Source organism: Rattus norvegicus, chromosome 5 (assembly GCF_036323735.1).
Source record: "Rattus norvegicus strain BN/NHsdMcwi chromosome 5, GRCr8, whole genome shotgun sequence".
NCBI classification, from domain to species: Eukaryota; Metazoa; Chordata; class Mammalia; order Rodentia; family Muridae; genus Rattus; species Rattus norvegicus.
In genome coordinates, this window is record NC_086023.1 from 144,153,861 (window position 1) to 144,167,047 (window position 13,187).

At 44.9% G+C, this 13,187-nt stretch overlaps 1 protein-coding gene across 3 annotated transcripts in view; it reads left to right on the forward strand.

Annotated features, from left to right (window-relative positions):
- Clspn (claspin) overlaps positions 1 to 13,187 on the forward strand; it is a 34,913-nt gene that overhangs the window by 19,242 nt on the left and 2,484 nt on the right. For all 3 annotated transcript variants that reach the window (XM_006238864.5, XM_006238863.5, NM_001395082.1), the window contains exons 13-23: positions 181 to 377; positions 683 to 837; positions 1,928 to 2,157; positions 2,657 to 2,768; positions 5,938 to 6,013; positions 6,403 to 6,500; positions 9,020 to 9,184; positions 9,282 to 9,403; positions 10,775 to 10,902; positions 12,378 to 12,480; positions 13,044 to 13,126. In XM_006238864.5, the coding sequence (XP_006238926.1) occupies positions 181 to 377; positions 683 to 837; positions 1,928 to 2,157; positions 2,657 to 2,768; positions 5,938 to 6,013; positions 6,403 to 6,500; positions 9,020 to 9,184; positions 9,282 to 9,403; positions 10,775 to 10,902; positions 12,378 to 12,480; positions 13,044 to 13,126 (1,469 nt within the window). The remainder of the gene's footprint in view (positions 1 to 180; positions 378 to 682; positions 838 to 1,927; positions 2,158 to 2,656; positions 2,769 to 5,937; positions 6,014 to 6,402; positions 6,501 to 9,019; positions 9,185 to 9,281; positions 9,404 to 10,774; positions 10,903 to 12,377; positions 12,481 to 13,043; positions 13,127 to 13,187) is intronic.

Sequence of the window (13,187 nt, forward strand, 5' to 3'; positions counted from 1 at the left end):
GAGTAACGAGCCCTAAGTATACACTGCTGCTGTTGTGAATTAATTGACCTTTCACAGAATGACTTGGAGCCCAGAACTTAAGTGGTTTGCCAGTGAATTTACCTGTTCGCTTCCCAACTCTTCCTACACAAATGCACCTCTGTATTTCTGTATTCCGAGTGTATTCTCTCATCCTCTTAGATGAAGACGACTCAAGTTCACTGCTAACAAAAGAGAGCAGCCACAACAGCAGCTTTGAGCTCATTGGCTCCACAATTCCATCCTATCAGCCCTGCAACAGACACACAGGCCGTGGGACGAGTTTTCTCCCTACAGCAGGATTCAGGTCGCCATCCCCTGGACTGTTCCGGGGCAGTCTGATCAGCTCGGCTTCTAAGGTAAAGCGGGGAGAACTGTTCTCACCTCCTCTGCTCACTGCCCACACTGCTGAATAGAGTGTGTCCCAGCCAGCCGAGCCCCACCGCGTGCTGCTCAGCTTTAAAAATGCACCCGCTTCGTGTATTAATTAGCAGGCGGTCGTGCCTACAGGTAGTTTTCCTTAGGCTCTGTTGACTGCATTGTCCGCCTCAACTGCGATTGCCTGAGAGCAGATGACATATTGCAAGTAGCAACTTCTGTTGTTGTCATGACACTGGATGGCATTTGTGAAATGTTTTGCTTTTGTTTTTGTTTTTGGTGCCAGAGTTCAGGGAAACTGTCTGAGCCTTCACTTCCCATAGAGGATTCCCAGGATCTGTACACCGCCTCCCCAGAGCCGAAGACACTTTTCCTAGGAGCAGGAGACTTCCAGTTCTGTTTGGAAGATGACACTCAGAGCCAACTGTTGGATGCAGATGGGTAGGTAGTTTTGTGTTTCTGTGGGTGGGAATAAGGCTGGGTGCTGCTTAATTTTGTTTAAAAATAAAATGAGCTTCTGCCACTCCATCTGCGCTTTCTCTTCTGAGAAAGAGGTGTCCTGACCATTAGTCTTATATTCCACGAGTTTGAACAAAGTCTCCAGAAAATAAAATGTAAATACTCCTTGCTGACATTCCTATTCTCTGATCTTATTTCAAATACACAGACCTTGTATTGTAAAGGCTTTCTCTGTTCGTTCTCCTTGTGTTCTGGTTGTTGGGTAAGATTGGAATATAGCACCCGGTCCCCGTATCAGCAATGAAGGTGTCCTGGAATATAGCACCCATCACTGATGTATCATTAGAAGCCACCTTTATACCCTAGAAGTGAGCCTTTATGCCTCACCTTTAACAAACCTTGCCCATCCTCCCTGTCTAGGTTAGCATGAGGCTAAACTTTAGATCGTGTTGCCTGAGTTGAGGCCCAGTGTTAGTTACTGACCTTGTGGCTCTGAGACGACACTGAGAAAGACCCTAAAGGCGGAGGAGGTTTGCTTTGAGTTCCAGTGGCTACTGCGTGTCACAGCAGGGCAGTCACGGCAGCAGGAGCACAGGCATGGGACACAGTTAGGAAGAAGAAAGATGAATGATGTCCACCTCCTTTCAGACAGTCCCGGAGCCCAGCTCCAGTTAGGGTGGGTCTGCTGCCTCTTTTAACCAATCTAGCTAATCTCTTGAAGACACACCCAGAGGTGTGTTTCCATGGTGATTCTAAATCCCATTACCTTGAAATTCACGGTCCCCGTCACATTTAGCTTCTTACTTTTCTTTTTATAATTTTTCAAAATTGCATTTTGTTTATCCTGTGTGTGAGGAGGTCCTGGAACAACTTGCTGAAGTTCGTTCCCTCCTCCACGTGGATCCTGGAGGTGGAACTCAGATCTTCAGGCTTGGCAGCAAGTGCCCTTTACCCGCTCAGCCATCTTGCTGGCTACAGTCAGCTTCTAACCCTGGTGGTGGGAGTCAGAAGGTTTTCACCTGTGGTTTTGTCTCTTCTCTGGGTAATTTCTGACACTTCACTGTACTTGTAGATTTTTAAACGTTAGAAATCACCGGAATCGGTATCAGGCTTTGAAGCCACAGTTGCCGCTGGCCAGTATGGACGAGAATGCCATGGATGCCAACATGGATGAGTTGCTCGACTTGTGTACCGGACAGTTCACATCTCAGTCTGAGGAGAAATGTCAGCCAAGGAAGAATGACCAGAAAGAAAACATGGAGGAACTTCTGAACCTCTGCTCTGGCAAATTTCCTTCTCAAGGTAAATATTCAGTGAGAGTGTCCAGTTTACCACAGCTAGACTTCAGTCAGCTTATGTCAGCGTCCCTGAAAAGCAGCTCTTGCCCCTCTCTGTAAATGTACAGGGAACAGGGATGTGAGGGAACTCCCTCACTTCCTCAGCTTTACCACTCTTGTGTTTTTAGAGTGACAGTGTCAACTTCGGGCTGCTTTAGTTTCAGCATCATAATGCATAAGTTAATCTATGTCCAGAGGTTAGAGCAGTGTCTGGTGTGTAGTAAGTGTTGCTTGCTTGCTGGAACAGGAAGTAGGCTCTAGGAGGTAATTGGGTGTCCGTTTTGTTCATGACTGTCTTCCTGGGGCTTGGTACACAGTAAGTATGAGTCAGGGTTTGTTGAAAGAATGAATGGTGAACTTTTCCACATCCTACCTAAGAACTGAATTGAGCTGGTTGGTATTTAGATGGCCAGGGAGAGCAAAGGAGTCATTTCCTTCCTTACTGATCTTTCCTTGTGAGGCAGACGCTTCCCCGGTGGCCCCACTGGAGCTGAGGACGGAGGAGAGGGAGAGTGGCACAGAAGATCCCATGGAGGAGGCGCTTGCTCTTTGCTCGGGCTCCTTCCCAACAGACAGGTGAGTCTCAGAGTTTGGTGGGATCAGGAAGATAAAACCCTAGGATCCACCAGACATGGTGGCACACACCTTTAATCCCAGCACTCGGAAGACAGAGGCAGGTGGATTTCTGAGTTCCAGGACAGCCAGGGATACACAGAGAAAACAAAAACAAAAACAACTAACCAAACAGTCCTAGGATCTGGTTCTCTGTGTTTAGCAATGAACTAAATAACTTTGGAAAAGGCAAATCTGAGATACTACCCCACATCCTTTAGGGGGACTACAGTTTTATATAAACTAAGTCTTGGCAAAAATAAGGGAAACCTCTGTTTATTCTTGGTGAGCTGCTAGGAAAAACAGTGCAGTGGTTTCTCAGAATTGATAAAAGAGGGCTGGAGAGATGGCTCAACAGTTAAGAGCACTGACTGCTCTTCCAGAGGTCCTGAGTTCAATTCCTGGCAACCACATGGTGTCTCACAACCATCTGTAATGGGATCTGATGTCCTCTTCTGGTGTGTCTGAAGACAGCTATGGTGTACTGTAATAAAAAACAAAGTAGGTTGGGGATTTGGCTCAGTGGTAGAGCACTTGCCTAGCAAGCGCAAGGCCCTGGGTTCGGTTCCCAGCTCCGGAAAAAAAAATAGAAAAAAACAAAAACAAACAAACAAACAAAAAACAAAGTAAAAAAAAATTAAAAAAAAAAAAGAATTGATAATAGAATTACGGTCTGAGGGGTTGGGGATTTAGCTCAGTGGTAGAGCGCTTGCCTAGGAAGCGCAAGGCCCTGGGTTCTGTCCCCAGCTCCGAAAAAAAGAACAAAAAAAAAAAAAAAAAAATTATGGTCTGATCCAGCAGTTCCACTTTGGCTCTAAAGAAGTCTGAGTGGTGTTACCGGCCTGTGACCTCAGCACTGGGAAGGCTGCAGCAAGAGAGTTGTAGACTCCAGGCCAGCCTAGTCTACACACTGAAATCCTGCTCACACAGACTTAAAAGTAAAAATACAGGTGGGCAGATGTGGTGGTGGTAGTACACACCTGTAGCCCTGGAGCTTAGGTGGTGAAGGGAGAAGGATCAGGTGTTCAAGGTCTTCTTTGGCCATATAGTGAGCTCCTGGCCAAGTGAATGACATGGAAAAGACTTGTCTCAGAGAGAGAGAGAGACAGACAGACAGACAGACAGACAGACAGACAGACAGAACCAGAAAGCCTAGTGTGGTGTATGCTTGGTATCCAGTAGAGGCAAGAAAATCAAGTTCAGGGCCAGGTAAGTGGCTCAGTGGGTCAGGGTACTTGCTACCAAGCCTGAAGCATGTGTCTAACATGGTAGGAAAGAACTGACTCCCACAAGTTGTCCTCTGGCCTCTTTATGTAATAGAGTACTTATAACATGTGTGTAGTTATAGATGCACATGCCTGTACATGCATATACATTAAATAAATAAATGTAAAAATAAATGAAGGCAAGAAAGTTAAGGCCAGCCCAGCTACATGAACTCCTTACACATAAATGAATAAAACAGGTTTTTATAATGTGTGCTTAACATTATTTGGTAATAGCTAAAATGAAGAGGGACTGTAATGGACTGCTATCTTGGTTAAGGTTATCCTTGCTGGGCTAAAACATCATGACAAAAAGCAAACTGGGGAGGGAAGGTTCACTTAGCTTACTCTTCCTCATTACTGTGCATCATCAAAAGAAGTCAGGACAGGAGCTTAAGCAGGGCAGGACTCTGGAGAGAGGAGCTGATACAGAGGCCATGGAGTGGTGCTGTGTCCTGACTAGCTCAACCTGCTTTCTTCTAGAACCTAGCACCACCAGTCCAGGGATGACCACAGTGGGCTGGGCCTTCTTCAATCAATCATTCATTAAGAAAATGCACTATAGGAGCCAGAGAGGTGGCTCAGTAGTTAAGAGCACTGGCTGCTCTCCCAAACAGGCTGGGTTCAATTCCCAGCACCCACATGGCAGCTCAACTGTCCATAACTTAAGTTCTAGGATCTGACATCTTCACATAGACATATATGTAGGCAAAACACCAATGAGCATTAAAAAAAAAAAATGAAAAAAAGAAAAAGAAAAAGAAAATATCCTATCCACTTGCACACCACTCCCTCTCATGGAGGCATTTTTTCAATTGAGGCTCCCTCCGTGATTATAGCTTGTGTCAGGCTGACATAGAAGTAGCTCACATCTGCTAAATAAAATTTATATGTGTTAAATGGTTTTAAAAGGAAGGAAATTTGTTTTTGTCATTTGAGACTAGGTCTTCCTATGCAGCCCATACTGGCCTAGAATTCACTGTTAGTTCAGGCTGACCTCAAACTGGCAATCCTAAGCCTTATCCTCCCATTGTGTACCATTGCACCCAGCCCAATAGGAAGGAAATTATGACACATGCTTCAACATGGAGGAACCAAGAAATATTTGTCACTGAAGGACAAATAATATAGTCTTTGGAATAAGCAGTTTTACAGAGACAGCGAAATCAGATGGTGGATGGAGAGAGGAAAATTTGTTTAATGGGTGTAGAGTTTACTGGCTGAGGTTGGTTATATAGTAGTATCAGCATAATTTTTTCTGTCTTTGAGACTGGGTCTCATTCTGTATCCCTGGCTGGCCTGGAGATCACTCTGTAGACCAGGCTAGCCTCAAACTCACAGAGATCCACCTGCTTCTGTCTTCCAAGTGCTGGAATTAAAGGCCTGAACCGGGCTGGAGAGGTGGCTCTGTGGTTAAGAGCACCCGACTGCTCTTCCAGAGGTCATGAGTTCAATTCCCAGCAACCACATGGTGGCTCACAACCATCTGTAAAGAGATCCGATGCCTTCTTCTGGTGTATCTACAGTGTACTTATATATAATAAATAAATAAATCTTAAAAAAAAAAAAGGCCTGAACCACTACACCCAGGGATGACCCTGAGTGTCCTTATCTCTGCCTTCTGAGGCTGTATTACAGTGGGCCACTCTGCCAACTTGGCATTGATGTGGGTTCCGGGGATCAGAACTCCAGCTTTCACAGTTGTAGAGTAAATGCTTTAGCCACCAAGCTCAAAACACCTTTTTAAAAAGACAGATACCTCATTTTCTGCTTCTTAAGAATTTAGCAGTGCTGATAAGTGTCGTAAGTCCTTAGCTCGGCTGACTGCTTGTGATGTGCTTTCAGTAACTTAGTGTTTTGTCTTCTAGGGAGGAAGAGGGTGAAGAGGAGGAATTTGGAGACTTTCAGCTTGTTTCAAAGGAGAATGAATTTGCTAGCGATGAGGTAAGTGCAGAGAGAGCACAACCAAGCTCTACACGGTACTCCCCTGCATCAGTTCTTGAGAATTCTGAGCTTAGTGTCTTACCAGAAGCAATGTCCTGTGATGAGGCATGGGGACAGAACTTCACAAATTCTCATGTTGCCTTCCTTTTTGTTTCACGGTGCTGGAGCTCAAACCAGGACCAGGACCAGGTAATCCCAGTACCTGGGAGGCTGAGATAGGTTTATGAGTTCGAGACCAGCCTGTACTACACAACTGTCTACAGAGTAAACAAGTTTAAGAACAGGGGAAAGAGCATACAGTGCTTTGTCTCGTGCGCAAGGTGTGGCGGGGCTCCCTTCCTGTGATCCCGTTGTCAGTGGTAACTGGGTTTGATGCTCTGACCTTGCAGGGTGGACACAGTGACTCCAGTGATGAAGAGCTGGCCCTGGACCTGGAGGATGATGAAGAAGAGCTCCTGAAGCAGTCTGAGAAGATGAAACGGCAAATGTAGGTGTTCTGTCCATGCCTTCCGCTTCTAGACAGTTCCCCAAGTTGAGGTATAGCTTGTTACCTTTTTACATGAACTTGCTGGTTTGGTTTCTGCTTTTCGAGATTAACATAAATTAAACAAATCCTTCGTGGCCTTGAAGCAAATGAGATGACTCAACAGGTTAAAAAAATAACTGCTTCCTGTGCAACCCTGTCTGCCAATCTCTCCAGACCCCACAGTAAACCAAAAGTTGTCCTCTGACTTCCACGCCTGTGTCATGGCACACATATGCACACAAATGAATATGTTTTAAAAAATCCTTCTGTGGCCACTTCCTGAGTACTCAAAAGTTGTGTTTCCCTTAAGTGACATCAATACTAAATCTCTCTTGATTCCTCCCAGACCTAATGACATTCTCAGTAGTGTTGCTTCCTATTCTTGTTGTGTCCTGGAATATTCTCTTTCTACTCAGGTGTGCTCTGGCTGTTATTAGTCACGTGACCCAAGATCAGGAGAACTGAATCACCCCCTGTGCTCGAAGGCTGTTGCACATAACTGCATTGCCTGGAACTTTGCTCCTATGAAGTCTGTCATTCCTAGTGTTCTTGGCTCTCATCTCGGGCAAATTGCCCGCTTAATTGTTTAACATTTAACATATTTGTCACTCTGGTCATAAGAGTAAAACTTTTATTTTAGAGTATTCTAAGGACGTATGGGCTGGAGATATGGGTCATTTGGTAGAGTGTTCGCCTATATGAATGAGGCCCTGAGCTTAATGTCTACCACATACCCATAGAAACATAGGTGGGTGGGTGGGTGGGGGAGTAGACTATTGGAGGGATGGATAGACAGATGGACAGGGGTTGGAAGTAAAGCTCAGTAGTAAAGCACTCTGCATGATATACACAAGGCCCTGGGTTTATCCCCAGCACCACAAATACAAAGGGAAAGATGGAGGGTTAGGGAAGGAGGAGAAAAGGGAGGGAGTTATTCATATCCATTGGCCAGAATGATTGTGAAAGTGTTGATAATAAGTTTCCTCATAACTTTTTATGCAAATATTCTTATACAACTGAGATTTAAATAATTTCCCTATGTGTTTAGTTTTGCCTCTTGACTTTCCCTCGTAGCATATCCACAGTATTGTAATTTTATTTTTTTTTTTTAAGATTTTATTTTATTGTATATGAGTACACTGTAGCTGCCTTCAGACACACCAGAAGAGGGCATCAGATCTCATTACAGATGGTTGTGAGCCACCATGTGGTTGCTGAGATTTGAACTCAGGACCTCAGGAAGAGCAGTCGGTGCTCTTAACCACTGAGCCATCTCTCCAGCCCCCTGTAATTTTAAAGAGATTTCACAAACATAATTTTAATAAAGATTCAGTAACATATAGCATGTGCATGACTTTTAGATTCATGTCCAGGACGTCATATTGATCTCCGTTAGATTTATATTGTTGCTTTTGGCCTGTCATTTCATCCTCGTAGGATCCAGCTGGGGTTCTCATTTGTCACCTGTCACTTTAACTTTTCTGTACAGCTTTAGGATATAGCCAGATCTCCCCCTCCCCCTCCTCCACCCCAGAGCTAGTAGTTGTTAAACTTTATTTAATCGCAGAGGTCTTCAAATCAGTCCTTAAAGAATGGCAACCTAAGTTGAACTGCTCAGCGACATTACTGAGAAGCCCGGGAAGCCTGGTGACTAGTGGCCCTTGAAGGAACTCTCCAGGAAGCCTAGGATTTAGAGGGGAAATAAAATACAATATAAGAGTAGAGCTGAAGTTTAGAGAGCGTCCTAGCATGGTCAAGACTATAGCTATAGACTCAGTCTCCAGCACCTCACCAAAATGGAAAATAGAAAAGATGAACTGTAACCGTGTCGGACAACAGGGAGTTCTGATCTTACTGCCTCAGACTGTTCTCTAAGCACCGGTGAGCTTAAATACAAAACAAACTAGTTTGAACCTTCTAGCAGGTACGCCTAGATATGTAGTCAATATTAAGAGTTTTCTGGGACTGGGTGAAACTCAGTGCAAGCCTGATGACTGAGTTCGATCCCCAGAACCCACAGATTGAGGAATCAAGCAAGCCAGCTGGGTGTGCTGGTGTGCAGTTATAATCCCAGCACATAAGAGATAGGAGAATGTTTAAATATCCAAAAGAGCACTTGAGACATTACCAAAACGTGTTATGAATTTAAGCGTGCTATTAATGGTTCTGTGTTCTGCTTTTCTTTACTGTTAGCCCTTTGGCTATTTCACACATGGATACAATGCATTCTGCTCACATTCCTCCACCCTCTCATTCTTCCCAATCCTGACCGCTGTCACCCAACCCCGCTACCCCACTAACCCCATCCTACTTTCAGCTTTGTTTTTGCTCTGACTTTCTGGGCTCGATGAGGAGGGCTGTCCTGTGGGGCTATCCACTGGGACAGGGGTAACCACGGTGGCTTTCTGCTTTCCTTACTGTATCCATATTCTGCGCGCGTATCCACTGTCTAGTCTCTAATCTTTCAAGTTGCTTTCTAGGAGACTGAAGAAATACTTGGAGGATGAGGCAGAGGTGTCAGGCAGTGACGTGGGAAGTGAAGACGAGTATGACGGGGAAGATATCGATGAGTACGAAGAAGACGCCATTGATGAGGTGCTCCCATCCGACGAGGAGCTGGAAAGTCAGATCAAGAAAATACACATGTTAGTATTCTAACTCTGAGCAATAGGGCGCCTCGAGGCAGCCATGCTACCAGGCACGACGGTCCTGGTCCTGAATGCCTTGTTGCTTCTGCTGTAGGAAAACCATGTTGGATGACGATAAGCGGCGACTGCGGCTTTATCAAGAGAGGTACCTTGCTGACGGGGATCTGCACAGTGACGGGCCTGGACGAACAAGAAAATTCCGATGGAAACACATAGGTATCTTGGTCCTTTAGAGAGAAGTGGTTCCAGCATACGTATTTGTCCGCTCTAGGATGGCAAATGGCAATGAGAACCAAACCAGGAGGCTGGAGGTACAGCTCGGTTGGTAGAATGCTTACCTAGAACACAGATGCTCTGAGTTCCATCACCCACAACACATTAGAAAACAACCGGGCCATGGCCCTGTGCCAAGGACCTGCCTCAGCTTGGAGAGGGGTTCTGACTAAAGGGGTATCTGCGAGCAGTGAAACAAATGACTGAAAGTCAAATCTTAGGTCCAAGCTGACAGCCTATGTACTGCTCCAGACAGCTTTCCAGACTGCTCTACTCTCGAGACAGTTCTCCCGCTATTCTAAAAAACTCTGGATAGCTCATCTCTTGCAGATCAGAAGCCCAGTGTTTTATTTTACACATCAGTTCAGTCATTACCCATTTTGATTATCCCATGACCCCAACCCCTTAATTCTTTGAGACTGCAAGCACTAACAGACAATAAGATAGCTGGGTGGGATCTCATCCTGAAATTAGCATTCTGACTGTGCCTGGACCTAAATTAGCTCTGTCCCAGGCTGACCTCGAACTCAAGAATCCACCTGCCCTTATAAACATAAAATCTTACCTGGGTGGGATCTTGCCCATCTCCTGCCTTGGTATCTTTCTGACCAGCTGACTCACAGTGCAGCTGCCTCCGTTCCTTTAGATCTGTGAAGCTCCTTATACAATTCATATTGCATCCTTATAGTTTGCATAGCTGAGAAATTATATATTGTCAAACTCATGTTTTCAGCATTCTGTCCCACAGCCTTAGGGCTGTCCTGAAGGTCACAGTGTTCCACCATTTTGCAGAGACATAGACACATCCTTGTCTCCCAGACTCACGCTGTCTCTGATTATCGTGAAGTCATTAACCTTGGCAGAGGGGACATTTTTCAGAGGAGGAACGTGGAAATATGTACACTGTTATACAAACAAGGCTTTCACCCACAGGAGCCATCGACACTTGTGGAGGCTCACGCCCTCCTGGATCTGTTTAGAGGCAGGAAACCCTGTTACATTGTCCCTTACATGCGTATAATCCCAAAATTTGGGAGGTAGAGGGAGGACAACCAGGAGTCAAGATCGTCCTTAGCTCCATAGCAAGCTCAGTGCCAACCTGGCTACTTGCAGCCCTTTCTGGGGAAAACACAACTACAAACAGAAAACCACCCGCACACCAGGGTGTGTAGTAGAGGTAGCCATATCTGTGGATTTCCTTTGTAGCTGGGAAAGGATTATGTCAAAACGTTCGGCAGATACGCGTTTGTTTTGTGTCTGACCACTCCCTCTGTGAGGATTACTGAATGCTAACCGCCTTACTCTTTCCTTTAGATGACACCTCCCAGATGGATCTGTTTCACAGAGACTCTGATGACGATCAGGTTGAAGAACAGCTTGACGAGACTGAAGCCAAGTGGAGAAAGGAGCGAATTGAACGAGAGCAGTGGCTTCGGGAACAGGTAGAAAGTCTAATAAGAAAATTGCCTGTTTTGGCCAAGTTTGGAGGGCAAAGATTCAGCCACTTCTCCTGCCATATAAACTTAGCAACATGTATTTAATCCTTTTAATTTGGGGATTTTCTTCCCTCACACACACACATACTGAAAAGGTTACCATAAGCATCTCTGGCTAACTGTCCAATGTTAAAAAATATGTATTTCAGTGGTGGGACTTGTGACACGTGCCTTTAATCCCAGCACTTGGATGGCAGAGACAGGTGGATCTCTGAGTTCCAGGCCAACCCAAACTACATAATGATACCTGGTCTCAAAACTATGAAATGCATGATTTTTTTAAAGTATGTGGATGTGGAATGGGGGTGGAGGGTACATTTGAGCATGGTACCTGTGGGGGCCAGAGTTGGGCATCGGGTCCCCTGGAGCTAGAGTTCCAGGCAGTTATGAGCTGCCTATGTGCATGCTGGGAACCAAACTTGGGTCCTCTAGAAGAACAGCACATTTTAACTACTCAGCCTCCTCTCCTAACCACTCAGACATCACTCCAGCCCTTTTTTGTTTTTGATCTAATGCAGCAAAGCTTATAAAAAAGAAAACAAGGTGTTGGGGATTTAACTCAGTGGTAGGAAGGCCCTGGGTTTGGTCCTCAGATCTAGAAAAAAAAAAAAAAAAAAGAAAACAATGGTTTTATAACCGAGCCTATCTTTTTTTTGTATATATTTTTGGTATATCTTCTTTGTGTATATATTACTATTTTCTGTTTGGTTTTTTTTTTTTTTTAAAGATTTATTCATTTATTATATATAAGTACACCGTAGCTGTCTTCACACACACCAGAAGAGGGCATTGGATTTCTTTACAGATGGTTGTGAGCCACCATGTGGTTGCTGGGAATTGAACTCATGACCTCTGGAAGAGCAGTCGGGAGCTCTTAACCGCTGAGCCATCTCTCCAGCCCCCTTGTTTTGTTTTTTAAGACAGTGTCTTGTGTATCTCTGACTGTCCTGGAACTCACTCTAGACCAGGAAGCCTCAAATTCATAGACATCCACCTGCCTCTGCCTCAGGAGTGCAAGGATTAAAGGTCCAGCCTTTAATTTTATTGTATGTATATGGGTGTTTTGCCTACATGTATGTCTGTATACCACATGTGTGCCTGGTGCTGGCAGAGCCCAGAAGAGGGTGTCAGACTCCCTACAAATGGAGCTACAGACAGTTATAAGCTGCCATGTGGGTTCTAGGAATTGACCCATATCCTCTGGAAGAGTAGCCAGTGCTCTAACTACAGCTAAAGGTAGTCTAATGTTGCAATGTTGCATGAGTTTGTTTTGTTTCTTTTGGCGACAGAAGCTAGTCTGTCATTATATATTCCAGACTGACCTGGAAACCATGGTGATCTCCTGCCTCAGCTCTCCAAGTGCTGGGATAATAGGCCTGTACCACCATAGCTGGCTAACACTGTATGATCTTCATGTTCAGGCTCAGCAGGGGAAAATTGCTGCTGAAGAAGAGGACGTTGGAGAAGACAGTCAGTTTATGATGCTAGCCAAGAAAGTCACAGCCAAGGCACTGCAAAAGAATGGTGAGAGCTCTTCCTTCTGTTTTTGGTCTGGCTGCTTGGATTCTGAGTGTTGGCGCCATGGAAGGAACTCTAACCTTCAGGGACTGTAGCAGCTAACGTAGCCATTCTGTAATACTGTCTTAAAGGAGCCATCGAAGTGAGGAGAAGGTCTTTAGCTATTGGTCAGTAGAAATTGTACTTAGTAAACATCTATGTAGCTGTTTTGCCTCAAGTTTTGAGGCTTGACTGATAAATTGTGGCTTCTCTCTGAGTTGCCCAGGACTTATCTGCTCAGTTGTTAGGGCTGGCATTTGAACACAGGCGCATTGAACTCCAGAACCATTTCTCTCATACAGTACTCCAGTCACCAACTGCTGTTTTCTCTTACATTAGTCTTTGTTAATGATTGATCGAAAAGGTCCACTTCATTGTTTCCTTAGTGACACTTGCTACAGTTTTAAAGTCATGAGTATAAAATAAACAAGAGTTCTTATTACGTCAGCTTTTAGGCTTCTTACCTTGTTTAAATATGGAAGAGATTCTACCCAGCCTTGCCCAGAACACTTCTTTCTGTTTCTCTCCAGCCAGTCGTGCCGTGGCTGTTCAGGAATCGAAGTCTGTGCTCAGTAACCCTTTTGAAACCATCAGAGCGGGAGGTGCTCACCAGGTTAGTTGGAACCATGTTAATCTGACATCACGGTCTGTAGATCAGTCTGTCATCCAGAGAG